The 16,298-nt window shown below is 40.0% G+C and overlaps 2 protein-coding genes across 3 annotated transcripts in view; one reads left to right on the plus strand and one right to left on the minus strand.

Moving 5' to 3' along the window:
- Window positions 1–2,314, plus strand: part of LOC138968933 (E3 ubiquitin-protein ligase TRIM63-like) — a 12,331-nt gene extending 10,017 nt beyond the window's left edge. For both annotated transcript variants that reach the window (XM_070341609.1, XM_070341610.1), the window contains exon 7: window positions 500–2,314. In XM_070341609.1, coding sequence (XP_070197710.1) covers window positions 500–827 — 328 coding nt within the window. In that variant the 3' untranslated portion in view covers window positions 828–2,314. The remainder of the gene's footprint in view (window positions 1–499) is intronic.
- A 222-nt stretch (window positions 2,315–2,536) lies between these two features.
- Window positions 2,537–16,036, minus strand: LOC138968934 (protein SGT1 homolog). Its single transcript, XM_070341611.1, has 12 exons — window positions 15,984–16,036; window positions 15,837–15,885; window positions 14,282–14,372; window positions 13,605–13,674; window positions 12,033–12,103; window positions 10,804–10,874; window positions 9,277–9,353; window positions 8,941–9,037; window positions 8,448–8,555; window positions 7,205–7,307; window positions 6,635–6,825; window positions 2,537–4,764 (listed from the first exon to the last, which is right to left on the minus strand). The coding sequence occupies exons 1-12, from the start codon at window positions 16,001–16,003 to the stop codon at window positions 4,657–4,659; spliced, it is 1,056 nt and encodes a 351-aa protein (XP_070197712.1). The 5' UTR covers window positions 16,004–16,036; the 3' UTR covers window positions 2,537–4,656.
- Between the last annotated feature and the right edge of the window lie 262 nt (window positions 16,037–16,298).

Consider the following 16,298-nt stretch of genomic DNA (forward strand, 5'->3'; position numbering starts at 1 on the left):
TTATCAAAATTAAATTTTCCAAATCAATTTAAAAACACTTTCATCTTATTCCTTGTCGGTTCCTGATTCCAAAAACATATAGATATGATATGTTTGGATTAAAAACACGCTCAGAAAGTTAAAACGAAGAAAAGTACAGAAAAGCGTGCTATCCTTCCCAGCGCAACTACTACCCCGCTCTTCTTGTCAATTTCACTGCCTATGCCGTGAGCGGTGGACTGACGATGCTACGAGTATACGGTCTTGCTGCGTTGCATTGCGTTCAGTTTCATTCTGTGAGTTCGACAGCTACTTGACTAAATGTTGTATTTTCGCCTTACGCGACTTGTTTTTATTGCCTTGACGAATATCCCAATTGACGCAAAGGTTTACCAACATCTTAAAGGCAAATGACTAAAAAAAAAAAAAACACACACACACGAACAAACACACAAACAATAATGATAAAAGCGAGCGGGCAAATAGTTCAACTGTCTGCATTGATCTTGTTTCCATGCAGCCTTGGTCGCCACTCGTCCAGAGAAGAGAATGACCAGGAGGACTCGGGTCAACACAGCCGCCGCCCTGCCCACCCCATGCGTCGCCCCCGCACACAGGGCTCCACCACCATGTCAGCCGTGCAATTGCCTCCCGAAATCGCCGCCATGATGATTGGTGGTGATGATGGTGGCAGCGACAGGGGCAGCAGAAGTGGGTCAGGGTCAAGGTCACGAAGAAGTCGACAAGGAGGCAGCGGTTCCGGTTCCAGCGGCAGAGGTTCCGGAGGATTTAGAGACTACAGAGTGGAGAGGCACACGCATTTCCCCACCAACGAGGATTCCAACTGATGTGGACATATTTGGGAGATAAGATAAGATGACCTTGAACTATTCGGTGAGAGTCATGCAGAAATCCTCCATACTGACTGCCTTAATTTGTGAAGGTCAAAATTTGTGTGAGGGAAAAGTGCATACGTGAAGATAAAGTGTCAATTTGGAATGACCTTGAATGGGGTGAGTATCCGAACCACCCCGATCTTAACTGACCTTGTGAAGGTCAAGTTTGTCAGAGGGGCTGAAGAGACAACAGGGGTGCATCTTTTTACCAAGATTACATCAAAATGGACTCAGCGGTACCAAGAAGTGCCTGTAGATTGAAGGAATCGGGTGATCAGACCACAGGCGGAAGGTATCGTCCACTGGACTACTACTATCACAGAAAGACTACTGTGATAGTAGTAGTCCAGTGGACGATACCTTCCGCCTGTGATCAGACCTGAAGTTTTAAGCTGCTTGGTTTTGGCAGGAACAGGTTTTGGTGAGCATCCACTAAGTGACAGGTCAAACTTGTGTCAGTGATGGTGATCAATCATGTGTTAGTCTCTCCTACGCATAACAATGTGAAGATCTGATCATGCATTTTCTGTAGTAGTACAGACCATTTTCTAAATGCTTTTTTAAGATAAAATGTTTTAAACTACATGCATTGACAGTGAATTGCAGTCATAAGCAATGCATGCACATGATGCAGATCCTAGACAGAAGCATTGCATCTTCGCCACAGATGGTACTGAACTGCTAAAAAAAATTAGTGATTTTATGCATTGCTGTTTTTGTGTGAGCTTTATGTTGTGACTGAAGTAACTGGCATACTTTTGTTTGCATGTTCCTGCGCTCCACTGTTTTAAGTGCGATAAAATGGTGGTTGATGATGAACTGGGGATGTGGTTAAACAAAGCTTGAATTGGTGAGGGAAGGGGGTGTGTGGGGGTCAAGGGAGTGAGTTAGCGACAGATGAACAAATACAATAAGTGAGAAAGGTGGAAGCCAAGAGAACCGAAGACATAAACTAAAACATGCATTTCCTGATCATGTAATTGTTCTCTGCTGTCCCTTTCACAAGTACATTGTATTTTGTTACATGTATTTTGTAAACAATTGTCATCTCCATCCTCCATTTTTGCCTTCATCACAATATTGTAAATTACTTTAAGCCAGAAAGTTATAATGTTTGTACACCGGCACTGATCATAATCATTCAATTGTGAGTTGTAGAATGGCAGTAATAATTAAGGTGTGGCTGAACACATCTTTCTTCATACCGAGTTATTGGTATGAAGACTGTACAAACTAGGGAGAGGAATGGGAAATGTGTATCTTGCCAAGTGGGCATTTCACAAATTTCTGTGAATGGTTGTTTTATGGAATTGTATGACCCAAGGACCTTAAAGAAATGATTTTTTTAAATTTTTTTTTTTACCAAAGCACACAGTATTTCTTTTACAAACTTGTTTTTACGGATGCTCTTTTTACATGAAAATAAATCTGAAAACCCATTGCTGTTAATATGTGTGTGTGTGTGTGTGTGTGTGTGTGTGTGTGTGTGTGTGTGTGTGTGTGTGTGTGTGCCTGCTGTAGCCTCAAACTCTGAGCTTGTCATGTTTAAACAGAGGGTCACTAAGTCTCGTGAAACATACTTTTTCAGTGTGCATGTTTTCTTCTGAACCAAAGATTTCCATTTGAGAACAAGCAAGCCAGAGTAAAACAAAGATTCCAACTGTATTTAGTTAAGCCATTTATTAAGCAACAAGCTTTTTATAATTGGTTAATGACGTATTTAAAACCACAAAAACTACCAACAGCAACTGATGTTTTTCATTACACATGGAGGCTAAAATCAATAAGAGAGAGACACAAAAGAGACAATATCAGCTTTGAAAATCCCCTTCCCTCCCTTTCAAGTAAAACAAATCAAACATCCCTTGTCGTTGATGTGGTTTTTTTTTAACTCAAAGACTTCAAACATTCATGTAACCCCTTTTTCAAACACAGCAAAAACTATGAAAATATCTTGCTTCAAACAGCTTCACAAAAAAAAAAACATTACTCGAAAACAAATCAAAGGTTAAAAACTCACTCAGCAAGAGTACATTGTAGGTTACACATCAATTTCATCCACAGCAAACTGGATTCAAAACATCTTACCAATAACATCACAACTTCAGCCGACCACATAAAAAAAGGTAATCCTTTCACTCCACTGAAAAACAAGATTGCGCAATGTTCCACCCTTACACAGCACTTTACACATGGGACTTGAGATTTTGCAGTAATAGAGCTACAAGTCATGGGTGTACCTGGGATCCCAAAGCTCTGCCTGAATTGTTAATGGTACATGTACATGTACTATTCCTGTACTCTTGCTGTCTGACCCTGTACTTTCTTTCAGCACACCTATCAAAAAGCTCAAAATTGGCCCCATGCACCCCTGAAAAAGTAGTGAAATATTTCCTCTAAATCAGGACAGCATCCCTCATTTGCTGTACTGATGTTTACATATATGCATGTATTTTACTTTAAGGACTACGAATCCTGCGTCTTTGATAAGAACTGTATTCATAGCTCTTGCAATGTAATAACAGCTGTACATTTTTTTGTTTTCTTTCTATCCTTCTTTTCCTCAAATGGTTGATCCATCAAATGCTTATTTAATAATGATAATAATAATACATGTCATAAAAATAATAATAATCATAATAATAATAATAATGGTATCTGTATGACGAAAATCCGAACATGGTTCTTAGCGCCTAATAAATAAATAAATAAAATGAAAAATGCAATGTATCTAGAAATAAACAAATACACAATCATGTACACAATGTAAATTCTTAAAGTCATACAAGTATAGCATTACAACTCTAGCAGGAAAATATGGAAGTATTCACACAGGATTTCCTCGTTATCAAACACATGTGCCTCAAACGATCAACGGCCTTAAAGCCATGACATTCAAAGGAAACAAGTAACGGAGAATGGTAATAATACTAACATGTGTGAAAATCTGTCTCAGAGCTAAGAGACAATCAAAACAGAGTTTGAATCGTACAGAAATATTGTAAACAATACAAGAAACAATTTTGAAAACTCACTTTGCACCAAGATGCGTTAAGATTTCTGAGAATGTTTTTTTGATTTGTTCAGTGCGTAACCGTTAGTGGAAAGTTATTTAATGCTTACTTCTCATTGGTTTGTTTTTAACTCCTGGTCTATCCAAATTTCTACCATTCAGAAAACCTGGTGGACTGACACTGCTGTTATCAAATCATCAAGGTCTTTCATTTTGTTTATCTTTCATTAACTTTGAAGGTTGTTTAGCCACAGTGTAAGGGAGATAATTTTGGTGAATTTGCAAGATGGTAAGATATGCTTAGTGACTGTCAAGTGTCACAAAATGTTTGTGACATCACTTGAGACAAATGAATACTGGAAATGAATTTAACAGTCTCTAAATCAAGAAAAACAAAATAAAAATGCAGCACACACACACACACACTGACACTTGAACATTTTGCCAGTTTTCATGACAGACTGTCAAATCAAACAAATGCCATTCCTCTGTATTTGTTTCTGTGTAGTTTTCCCTGGAAGATTTCACAAGAAGAGCTTTTTGGAGTGGTTTTATTTGCGGTTTATCATTTCTTGTGCATGGGAAAGTGCAACACGGGCATTCAACATCCTAGCTCTATGTCAGCAGATCAAATTTTAAGGGGTGGGGGGAAGGGGGAATTTCTTTTGGAAAGTCATAGGCTAGCAAATTCCAAATGTTTTCTTAAATTTTCATCAAATTTGTATTTTGACAGATGATTGTAATTTTCTCTGATTGCCTGATCCCCAATCACATTTGGTATTTCTTGAACTCCATTCCGTCTGGCGGCTTGACCTCCACCTTCTCCTTCCCCACTTCCGACCAGTTGGTGCTCAGCACCGTGCCGCCCGATTCCGACTGCAAAAAAACAAGAATGTCAAAAATGTTTTTCATCGTCCTCCAAAAATCGGAGAAAATCATGAGTCTTAAAATGGGGGTGAATTGACCAGGGTTATAAACAGAAAATCCTAAAAAGCAAAGTCTTAGAAAATCATGAGTCTTAAAATGGGGGTGAATTGACCAAGGTTATAAACAGACAATCCTAAAAAGCAAAGTCTTAGAAAATCATGAGTCTTAAAATGGGGGTGAATTGACCAAGGTTATAAACAGAAAATCCTAACAAGAAGAGCAAACGCTCGATCGAGTCACTTTCGCAGTTCTGAATATTATATGAGGCATCAGATGGACAGGAAGAAATTGCTATTCACAACACAATGAGTCACGTTCACATAAAATTTGAGCCCGGTCACTTTTATAGTTTCCGAGAAAAGCCCAACGTTAAGTTGTGTGTTGCCGAACAGAAAAGGCTAGTTATCTCCCTTGTTTTTCTGATAACGTTCGTAAAAGGCTACAGATGTAAATACTTTGATGTAAAGAATAATCCTACAAAGTTTCAATCACATCCGATGAACTTTGTCAAAGATATAAAATGTCTAATTTTTCCTTTGACGCTGACCTGTGACCTTGAAAAAGGTCAAAGGTCAACGAAACCATCGTTAAAGTGTAGAGGTCATTGGAGGTCACGACTAAACAAAATATGAGCCCGATCGCTTTGATAGTTTCCGAGATACTTTGTCAAAGATATAAAATGTCTAATTTTTCCTTTGACGCTGACCTGTGACCTAAAAAAAGGTCAAAGGTCAACAAAACCATCGTTAAAGTGTAGAGGTCTTTGGAGGTCACGACTAAACAAAATATGAGCCCGATCGCTTTGATAGTTTCCGAGAAAAGTCCAACGTTAAGGTGGTGTCTACGGACGGCCGGCCGGCCGGCCGGCCGGCCGGACAGACTAACACTGACCGATTACATAGAGTCACTTTTTCTCAAGTGACTCAAAAAGCAAAGTCTTAGAAAATCATGAGTCTTAAAATGGGGGTGAATTGACCAAGGTTATAAACAGACAATCCTAAAAAGCAAAGTCTTAGAAAATCATGAGTCTTAAAATGGGGGTGAATTGACCAAGGTTATAAACAGAAAATCCTAAAAAGCAAAGTCTTAGAAAATCATGAGTCTTAAAATGGGGGTGAATTGACCAAGGTTATAAACAGACAATCCTAAAAAGCAAAGTCTTAGAAAATCATGAGTCTTAAAATGGGGGTGAATTGACCAAGGTTATAAACAGACAATCCTAAAAAGCAAAGTCTTAGAAGGTAGGAAGTCTTAACTTGGAGGTATTAAAAGGGGTGTTTCACTGTATAACATTTACATTATAAAAGAGCACACTAAAAACACACACACAGACACACAAACCAACATACTACTAAGTGTTAACCAGAAAGTATACACATTGGAGCTGACTTTATATTCTATACCGTTGCCCGCAAAGATCCCTAGCAATGTGTGTACACCAAACACACGTGAGCTGTGTGTCTTCACGTGTGGTCGGCGATCAGCCTTTGCATACTTTGGAATTAAAAGAGCATACTATTGAGCGGATAGTGCAAAAAACCCAGATCAGAACTAATTTCCACTGGGATGTCAGTCGATCCAGTTTGCTAAGGGCAGTGCCCCCCAAAATAAAAACACAACAGACTTATTCCAAAGATCAAAATTTCCCACAACTGTTTTCTTCCCGCTTACAAAAGACTTCATCATAGCCTTTCTGTTATAGTAAGAACTGTCCGCATAGATCTACTGGAAGAGTTTGTTGGGGCAACGTCCCACAACGTAAAAACACACATTATTTCCAAACATCATCTATTCCTATAACCGTTTCCTTCCCACTTACAAAAGATTTCATCATGGCCTTCCTGGTCTCGTCGGAACCGTCGGCGTAGATCTGCTGGAAGAGTTTGTTGAGGGCAGCGTCGCCCTCCAGGTTCTCGTTCTTCTCCTCCTCTTTCACCTCCTTCTCCAGCTTGTCCCAGTCACGTGTGTGGTGGCTCGACGAGGGATACTTGCTCGCCGCTCCCTCCGGAGCTACATGCACAGAAAAGAAAAAGACACTTTGAAAACTGCATCGATATATTTTGATGTAGTAGCCCCTTTTTGGTTTTGTGCTGCTTTTGTTTTTGCATTTACTTTTTGTTTTCCTGTGTATTCGTTGTCCCGAAGAAGCCTCCATAGGCCAACATTTGACCCTGTCTTTGTGCTGTCTTTGTGTTGGTGAGTGGCCAGGAAACAAAATTAAGCCATCACATAAACCCAAAACGAGGGTCCATGTGAGTTTCAGTCCAAGAACCCAGGAGGAGAAAAAGAAGAAGAAGAAGAAGAAGAAGAAGAAGAAGAAGAAGAAGAAGGGCAAAAATGTCCGTCTCCAAACACCACATGTACAAATGACACTAATACAAAAACTCACCAGCACCAGCAGCAGCAGAGGGCAGCTTGAGAGCAAACTTCTGTCCGTCCCCTTCCAGCTTGGTCCACTGGACCCCCTCGGCCTTTTTCAGCTTGATCTCCACCTGTAATCAGCACGCAGGTGCTAACGTTATGCGCAGAGGTGCTTAGACTACACAAGTGTGTGTGTGTGTGTGTGCGCGCGTGTGTTTGTGATCATGTATGATAGGGCAATGTGTTATTCATTGATATGTGTGTGACTGCACTATAAATAATGTTATGTTATTGTTTTTCCCCCAATGACTGTGCATTATAATTATTATTATTACTTTCCGGAAAAGTTTCTCACCCTTTACTATAGACGAACTACAGAAATAACTCTGTCGGGTTTGTATGGGTTGTGAAAGAGTGAATACTCTTGCTTTTAGTGAGGCAAGCTTTCTACATGTCCTCCTTGTCCACGTGTTTACATTCTAAACCCATCTTGATTGAATCACAATTACCGTTGGGGCGGGGATATAGCTCAGTTGGTAGCGCGCTGGATTTGTATTCAGTTGGCCGCTGTCAGCGTGAGTTCGATCCCAGGTTCGGCGGAAATTTATTTCACAGAGTCAACTTTGTGTGCAGACTCTCTTCGGTGTCCGAACCTCCCCCTGTGTACACTACATTGGGTGTGCACGTTAAAGATCCCACGATTGACAAAAGGGTCTTTCCTGGCAAAATTGCTTAGGCACAGTTAATAATTGTCCACCTATACCCGTGTGACTTGGAATAATAGGCCGTGAAAGGTAAATATGCGCCGAAATGGCTGCAATCTACTGGCCGTATAAAATTTCATCTCACACGGCATCACTGCAGAGCGCCTAGAACTGTACCCACGGAATATGCGCGATATAAGACTCATTGATTGATTGATTGATTGATTGACCATTGAAAGGTGCAAGGGAGACAATCACTAAATGGCATGCCAAGGGGAACTCCTGAGTAATCAAAACTACCAACTGATACCATGCCATTTCAGGAATAACCCGAGGTGTAACTTACATCTTGTTTATTTTATGACTACGGTGGCATGTTACTGTATTCTTACAAAGCTGGCAAACATAACTGCCAAAACACCACGTGGAACTAGTCATTTTACTAATTCAACATTTTTTCTTTTCTGAACTGGCAAAATGTGCCTGTCTACCTTTCCTGGTGCAATCGTTCTCCATGTCACAACAAAACGACTGTTTGATCGTTGACAGACTTGCACATATGCTCACCTTGGATGTCATGACCTTGGATACAGTCTGCTCTGGCATGATTGGATGACTCAGATGAAGGTCAAGGTCAAAGTCCTCGCCATTGGCAAGCTTTGTGTGCACACGTAACTGTCAGAAAACAAACAAATGCAACAGATAAAGTCACTGACACCAAACACACACAAAAACACAAAAACAGTTACAAAAAATCTATTAAATAATGGACTAACAATAAAAAAATAAAAAAGGAAGTTATTTGTAATGAGGTAAACACTTTTGTCGACCTTTCTGAAAAAAACAGGAAGGTAGCCTTAAACCCATCAAAATCTGAGATAACAGGGTCTTGAAAAAAAAAGTAGTCAATAAACAGGAGGGTCTTCAATCGAATATTCCAATGACTACCTTTTTGCCTGCTATCAAACTGGCACATATACACTTGTGCCATGATACACGCATCACATATGTGCAAGTGCACACTCTCACATGAGCACACGGTGTAACAATTAACACTGACCGTGGTTTCTGTAGGTTCCACAACCAGCTCTTCTTTCTTCGTGTTCTTCTGCAGCAGTGTCACCACAACATGTGTCTGGGTCTGGTACCAGTCATATCTGCCGGCACAGAAAAAATAAACATGGTTAAGGTTTATTTTTAATCCTAAAAACTACTTGCACCTCAGACAAACATCTTAGGCCAAAAAATATGACGTTTTTCTTTCTTCAGATAACAAGGCCAAATCAATAAGGGTTGGCAGGTGTAACAGACATGAAAACAGTGATAAGGACATTAGTCATTCTTACAAAATATTTGAGTCCCATATGGACGTCCGTGGGAACCTTGCGGTACGTACTTTTTTTGGGTGGGAGGGGGAGCGGAGGGAGCAGCAGCTGCAGACTTGGAGGCAGTCGCACTAGATCCTTCCTCATTCTGTGGAGCAATAAACATGTACATCCTGATATTAGACTGGTTAAGTGTACAGTGTGAGTGTTAGTGTTAGTGGTTATCGGTACTTTATGTGATGACGTCAGCGTTTTGTGCGCAGTTCAAAGGTTAGGGGTCAAAGTTTACGTTTGCTCCCTTTGATCTGCTAACGGGCGGTGGTTAAATCGACAGAAATAACGAGCCCTGAATGTTGTGTGAAAACTCAGCGAACGCATGTTTATTCATACATTTCTTTATAACCAGTATGTTACTGAACAACTTAATGCTACAAATGTCAGTTTCATGTGTGATTTATTCCAGGTTTGATGCACTACATTCTCAGCCAAAGAAATGAATCGGAATGAGTGAATCTGCAGACAGAGAAAGATGCACGCAAACACTTCTCTTCCAGCGAATTCACTTTTTGAAGATTCTGTACACGTCGAACGTTCTGCATGCGCCTATTCAACAATTGTGTGGTTAAAATGTATCACAGAAACATTAAGATGTATCAATACAAACAACATTGCAATAATCGTTTCTTTTGTTCTTGTTTTCGGCTGTGTCGTCTGCTCCGTGTATGACTTTTCTTCTTTTCCCAACTGAAGAGTCCAGACATGGGACACTTCTCTTTCGAATTATTGCAACAGTTGTCTTCCCTCCCATCACGTTAACGAAAGTGAAACTAAACGCACGGGCCAGACGCCGTTGTCAGTTTCGTTATGGTAAGCGGAATGCGTAATGATACATAGATTTTCCTTAAGTTAACCACTACTACTACTACTAAAACTGTACACTTAATCTCTCTATTATACATCTTATTTATGACAAATATGTATCAGTACAAAGCCAATTTTTCACATAGCACAAAAATCAATTGCTTACTAACCGCTAAAGGATATGCAGTAAACTAAACAGAACTAGTTGAACAAATAAACCATGACTACCACTATCATGGAATACATTTCAAGAAAATACTTGCAAGTAAAAGCATAGCTGTAGGAAAGATCTTGAAGGTTTCACGTTAAGGTGCGTATAAGAAAAATTTTTTCCACCAATTCCACTTTTAGTTTTACAATGCACTCTCAGTCTCATGTTTTTCTTTTCCGTTCTGCTCTGTTTGTTTTTTTTAGCTCTTTGTCATTTTCTGCTTTTATTACAAAGCAAAACGAACGACTGGATTCCTACAAACTGAAAGACGTATAGGTGACAATTAGTATCCTCACCAATAGCTGTTCTCACACAGCTCCCAAACTGGCCGACACAAAAGTTTGTCTTCACTGTTTGACTAGTTTCTGAAAGTCACTTTTTCTCCCTCTTCATTCAAACCCATCAAAAGGTTTTGAAAATGTGCAATGCTTTTATCAAAACTGCAATAAAAAAGAGCAAAACATAAATTTACAAAATCTCTGAACTTCGAACAGTTTACAATTCAATAACATCGATAACATCATACCTTTTGTTTCTCATCATCAGTCAGGTTGGCTTCACACTTCTCAATCCAAATGTCAAATGCGGAGCGGTCCTCTGGAAAAAAAAACCACAACAACATGTGGAGGTAATCAGTTAACTGGATTTTAACAAGCATCTTGATTGTTCATGTTGATACACTCATGCTAACGTGCAATTAATTCTTACAGACTCTGACCCTCACCTTCTTCTTCTTCTTCATGGACTCCCACATTCACTCATGTTTTTAGCACGAGTGGAATTTTACGTGTACGACCGTTTTTACCCCGCCATTCAGGCAGCACACGCCGATTTCGGGGGAGGCATGCTGGGTATTTTCGTGTTTTTATAACCCACCGAACTCTGACATGGATTACAGGATCTTTTCCGTGCGCACTTGGTCTTGTGCTTGCGTGTACACACGAAGGGGGTTAAGTCACTAGCAGGTCTGCACATAAGTTGACCTGGGAGATCGGAAAAATCTGCACTCTTAACCCACCAGGTGGCAGTGACCGGGATTCGAACTCACGACCTCCCTATTAGGAGGCCGACGTCTAACCACCACGCCACTGCGCCCGTCGTCTGACCCTCACCAAAGACCTATGTGCCACATCACAACAGGTTATTCAAATCCCAATGTTTCGAAATTTAGTGCACTTCCCTAGTGGTAAGCTCCGGCAGCCACGAGAGCCGCTCTACTCAGGTATGTGCACGTGTAGCGATGACCAGCCATCTGTACTTCTGGCAGAACGACCAGGGTCTTTTAGTGTTACATCCCACAGCAGTGACAGTGTGACACAGGGTTGGACAATGATACCACCTCAGAGTCATCACCACATAAAGCTGACCCATAACCATTCAGGCCTCAGGATTCAAACAAGTGATTCAAGGATCAAGAGTCTAGCTAACAGCCCCCCTCCCCACAACCCCCCTCTCCCCCCCCCCCCCCCCCCCCCCACCATTATTACTTAATTCCCACACGCAACAAACTGCCTCTACCAATGAGGAAGCATCACTCAGTGTCCATGCGCTGTCAGCTTACTGTAAAAATACCCCCTGAAATAATGGGTTCTGAAATACAGCAGAAAAAGAAAGGTCACAAGAAGGAACACAGGTACAGTATTTTATCAACCAAATATCAAAACAGTATCACAAGTAATTTTGGAAAATGATCCTTACTATCTTGCCAATGCAATCAAAGGTAACCAACATGCACGTGAATATATATAGGCCAACCTGCAATCTCCAGCCCTTCCATGAAAACGTCCAGTGCCTTTCTGTAATCTTCCAAGTTAAACAAAGCAGTTCTGCAAACATAACATTCAGGTTAATTGGATAGATTATCGGCGAAAACATGACACATTCAACACTTTTCTCGTTTGTACAAAGACAGCAGAACATAAGAACAATAGCACAGAGTAGAAACAACAACAGGGACAAATGTCCTGAACTCATCAGCATGAATAGGACATTTGACTGCTTTCATGAATATCAATAAGGATATCAACATTACCAACATTGTAGTCTTACACATCGCCTTGTGTGAATAGCAACTCTTTTCTCTCTTTGCCTCTCCGTTTTGAGAGTGTTTTTGAGTTGTTTTTTGTATGTGTACCGTTGCTTCAAAATTTGTTTGTTCTATCCACTATTTTTACAGAAAATTAAACTTTTACAATAGGCAAACCTAGAAAGAAACCTAGAAGACGGTTAGACAAATGACAATGGAAATTACAGAGAGAAAGATAGAGACAGAGACACGGAGAGACAGAGACACGGAGAGAGAGAGAGAGAGAGAGAGAGAAAGAGAGAGAGAGAGAGAGAGAGAGAGAGAGAGAGAGAGAGAGAGAGAGAGAGAGAGAGAGAGAGAGAGAGAGAGAGAAAGAGAGAGAGAGAGAGCACACACGGGCTATTTACTCCTAAACCTTCACCTTTAATCAACCTTTATTGACTGACATGAAGACCACAACACTTTTTCACGGAATCAATAAGAAATCCAACTGTGAATCTGACCACCCCCAAAACAAAAGGAAAGCCCCTGCTCCTCCACGTGGGGTACGAAACACACACACTCACACAGATATCCTGAGGGCAAATGCTGTTCCAAGTACAAAGCGACTGTTTGCATGATCGCCCCCAATATGCATGCATGGATTCGGCCGTCAGCGAAGAGACGGGTCCATTTAGTTGAAAGTAGGTAGACAAGGTAGAACAGTTCGCCGCGAACATAGCAATGCCTACAACATGAAAACTTTTTGTCTCTGCGCGAACAGATCGGTAGCTCTAAGCAACGCACCCCTGGTGTTAAGGGCATGTTATTGCTCTGACCGCTGTAAGCATGCAAAATTGAATAGGACTCAGTTCGCCTTTTCCTGTTTATGATCGGACATCTGACCGGCATATGACAATATGTATCAGACATTTGAGCCAGTTAGTTGAACAATGTCTGACTGCCGACATCGCTGCATTAATAATTTGCTTTGGTAAGAAAGCAATTTTTTTTATTGTATAAAAAGTATTACAGTCAAGCTACAGATGTTTGGCTTTTGTCCAAGTTAATGAATGCTTTTATCTCTTATAGAAGCCTGAAAAAACCTGATTTCCAAAATGGTTTACACAGGACAGAATGTACCTTGAATTGTTTTTACATAAGTTTACTTTCTCTCAAGAGTTTACCTCTTTCCCACACCATAAAACCAGACCTGTTCAGCGTAAAATATAACTTACAGTAATTGAACTTTGCGACAAAAATTTGAATGAAACCAGAATCCTTTCAAGGTAGGTTTAAATGAAAGACAATAAAAAACATACCCTTTCCGCAGGTAAGCCTTGACATTCTTGGAATTCAAAACCAGGGCTTTATCACAGTCCTGAAGAGCATCTGAAATTAAATTAAAGTGATATAAAATATGTATTCACACTGCTGAAACCTGTAATTTATATCTCACTAAGTATAAATAGAAGGCCCAAAATTAATTTGCTTGATTCTGATGACAAGACAAAACAAATTTAGGGTCGTTAATGAAATACTGAATATTTTTTTCACTTTTCCCTATGTTGAATAATTATCATAAATAAACGTCTCCAAAATCAAGTTTTGTGGAAGGGTAAACAAATTCTTTGGTTGTGAGGAAAACATAGGGAACCAGAAACACCGACTAATTGTTTAACCTTATTTTTTTTTTAGGTCTAATCAATAAAGATATAGACAATTAAACTAAAAATTAACTCAGAAATAACACAAGCAGGCTACCTTAAAGCAAGTCTAAGAGTCTTCTCCCCCAGCCTCCCTCTCCCGTAAAGTTAAAATGTTGACGAAACAGATCACCTGATCCTGCTGATGTTCAATTTTTAATCTCAGTAACTATACACTGTAATAACACATGAATTTAAACTGAAAATGACAAGCAAGTGCACACATGTATATAACTTTAAGGGCATGAACACACGCATTCATTGTCACAACAATTAACATAATAAAATATTACCTTTGTAGAGCTTAAGTTTCAGATAAGCCTGCGCTCGATTCACCAGTACATCATCACTGTTCGGGTTTTCCACCAGTGCTTCCGAGTACAGCTGCAGGTATTAGACACAACAAACATCTATAAAGTCTGCGATGATATGCGTATTCTATCTGTTCACGCATCCCACTTAATTCAAACCCATATTTTCTGTCATTTCTAAGTTTTATTTCCAAATGTTGAATATACTTATCATCATAATAAACTAACTAGATTTGTAAGCACTAAGGCAAAAGAGATCTCTTGAGTTTTCAAGCAAGAAGGGAATGAAAGAAAATAAAGTCACTCCAGAACTTAAATTATGTTCCATATTTATTTTGAAGTCATTTCTAAATTTACTTTTCAAATCGTCACTATCAATATAATTCCATACCTGTCAAGTCCTACGCATTCTGCGTAATTCTTACGGATTTTCGGTGTTTTTTGGGTCCTACGTCCTATACCTCAAACCATGTATACGCATTTTCAGCTTTTTGTTGTTGTTGCTGGCATGGACTGCCGTTCATTCATTTCTGAGGAGGAGCTTGCACCAGCCACACAACAGAAGTTCTGGCATGATGTGCGCCAGTTCTACGTGGCCTGTGTGAGGAAAATGTTGAATAAATGTGACCCTCCACCACGGAATGAGTCGCATGTCACCTTTGCATGATTTTCATATTTTTACATTTACCTAAAGAGTTTTTTATGCTCTATCCAGTGGTGAAAACCGTTTTAGAAAAGAGCGAAAACTGTTTGAGTTATAAGCCTGTGACTAAGGTGACCCTCACGCTGTTACCATACACTCTCCAGACTTATATCAAGTCTAGCGCAGAACCTCGCGAGGTGACATGCGACTCATTTCGTGGTGGAGGGTCACAAATTTCCATTTGGCAGTGAAACCCTGCAACACCTTCAAGTGCTGGATCACAGTCTGGGAGCTGACACACTGACTGCCTTCTTGCAGGTCAAAATTAACTCTGATACATGCTGCCATGATTTTAAGGTGACTGGCAGCATGATTGACAAAGCAAAGATTTGCACAGATGAATACAACAAAGAACACAAGTGACAAGTGAGAAAAAAAATGAACGAACAAGAGTGCAGTGTAAATTATGTATTAGGCTACATGTAGTGGTAAATAAAGAGCAGTTTGTGTAGAAAGGAATTTATGTGTTTTACTTTTAGTTTGCGAAAAACAATCTGATTGGTTTAGTGTGTATGCGTGAGAAGTTGAATTTGTGCGTTTAACCACATCCACGCATTAACTATGGTTTTTGATCCCCAACTATGGTTTCTTACGCCATTTATTATGGTCCGAGAGGCCAAAAGTACTTGACAGGTATGTAATTCTCCCAGTGTTCGTGACTATATTTAAAACACCGCTGTTATGTTGAATTCAATGACAAAACCGGTTTTGCACTATCTGAAGTCCAATTTCTACACATGCATCCACTTCTTTGGCAAACATAAAACTCCAGAAATAATTCCTGTGGCTGTGATTCCGTTTGCCAAGTCAATGCAGCTGCAAGTCAAACCTTACCTCTACAGCACGCTGGTAGTTCTCGCTGATGTACTCATCGTTCGCTTTACTGAAACAAAAGTTAATACTCAAATTATAACACATGTAAATAAATAATACAAAACAGATTAACTAATTTCAAGAACATTCTTCGATACATGAACGAACCTGAAAAGTTCCGACGCCATGCTTTTGGAACAATCTCGACTTGCCTTGAGAGTTGTGTCCCTTGATTGTTTATTGACAACCACGGGACATAAGCTTTACTGCAACTACGTCCGCGAGGCGTTATACTCCCTCACACACAATATTTTGATGGGAATGTTTATTTTTCATTTGCGTACGACACACCCACTTACAGAGAGAGAGAGAGAGAGAGAGAGAGAGAGAGAGAGAGAGAGAGAGAGAGAGAGAGAGAGAGAGAGAGAGAGAGAGAGATTCCTGACCTTTCTGGCATGTGTTTTATCATCGTCAAGTGTGTAT

This window comes from Littorina saxatilis, linkage group LG6 (genome assembly GCF_037325665.1).
Source record: "Littorina saxatilis isolate snail1 linkage group LG6, US_GU_Lsax_2.0, whole genome shotgun sequence".
Taxonomy (NCBI): Eukaryota; Metazoa; Mollusca; class Gastropoda; order Littorinimorpha; family Littorinidae; genus Littorina; species Littorina saxatilis.

Coding starts and splice junctions, on each gene's coding strand:
- LOC138968934 (XM_070341611.1), bottom strand. CDS start 16,003: ATGGCGTCGGAACTTTTCAG. Junction 14,373..15,836: donor ACTACCAGCGTGCTGTAGAG/GTAAGGTTTGAC, acceptor TAATACCTGCAG/CTGTACTCGGAAGCACTGGT. Junction 9,354..10,803: donor CTGATGATGAGAAACAAAAG/GTATGATGTTAT, acceptor ATTGCTCCACAG/AATGAGGAAGGATCTAGTGC.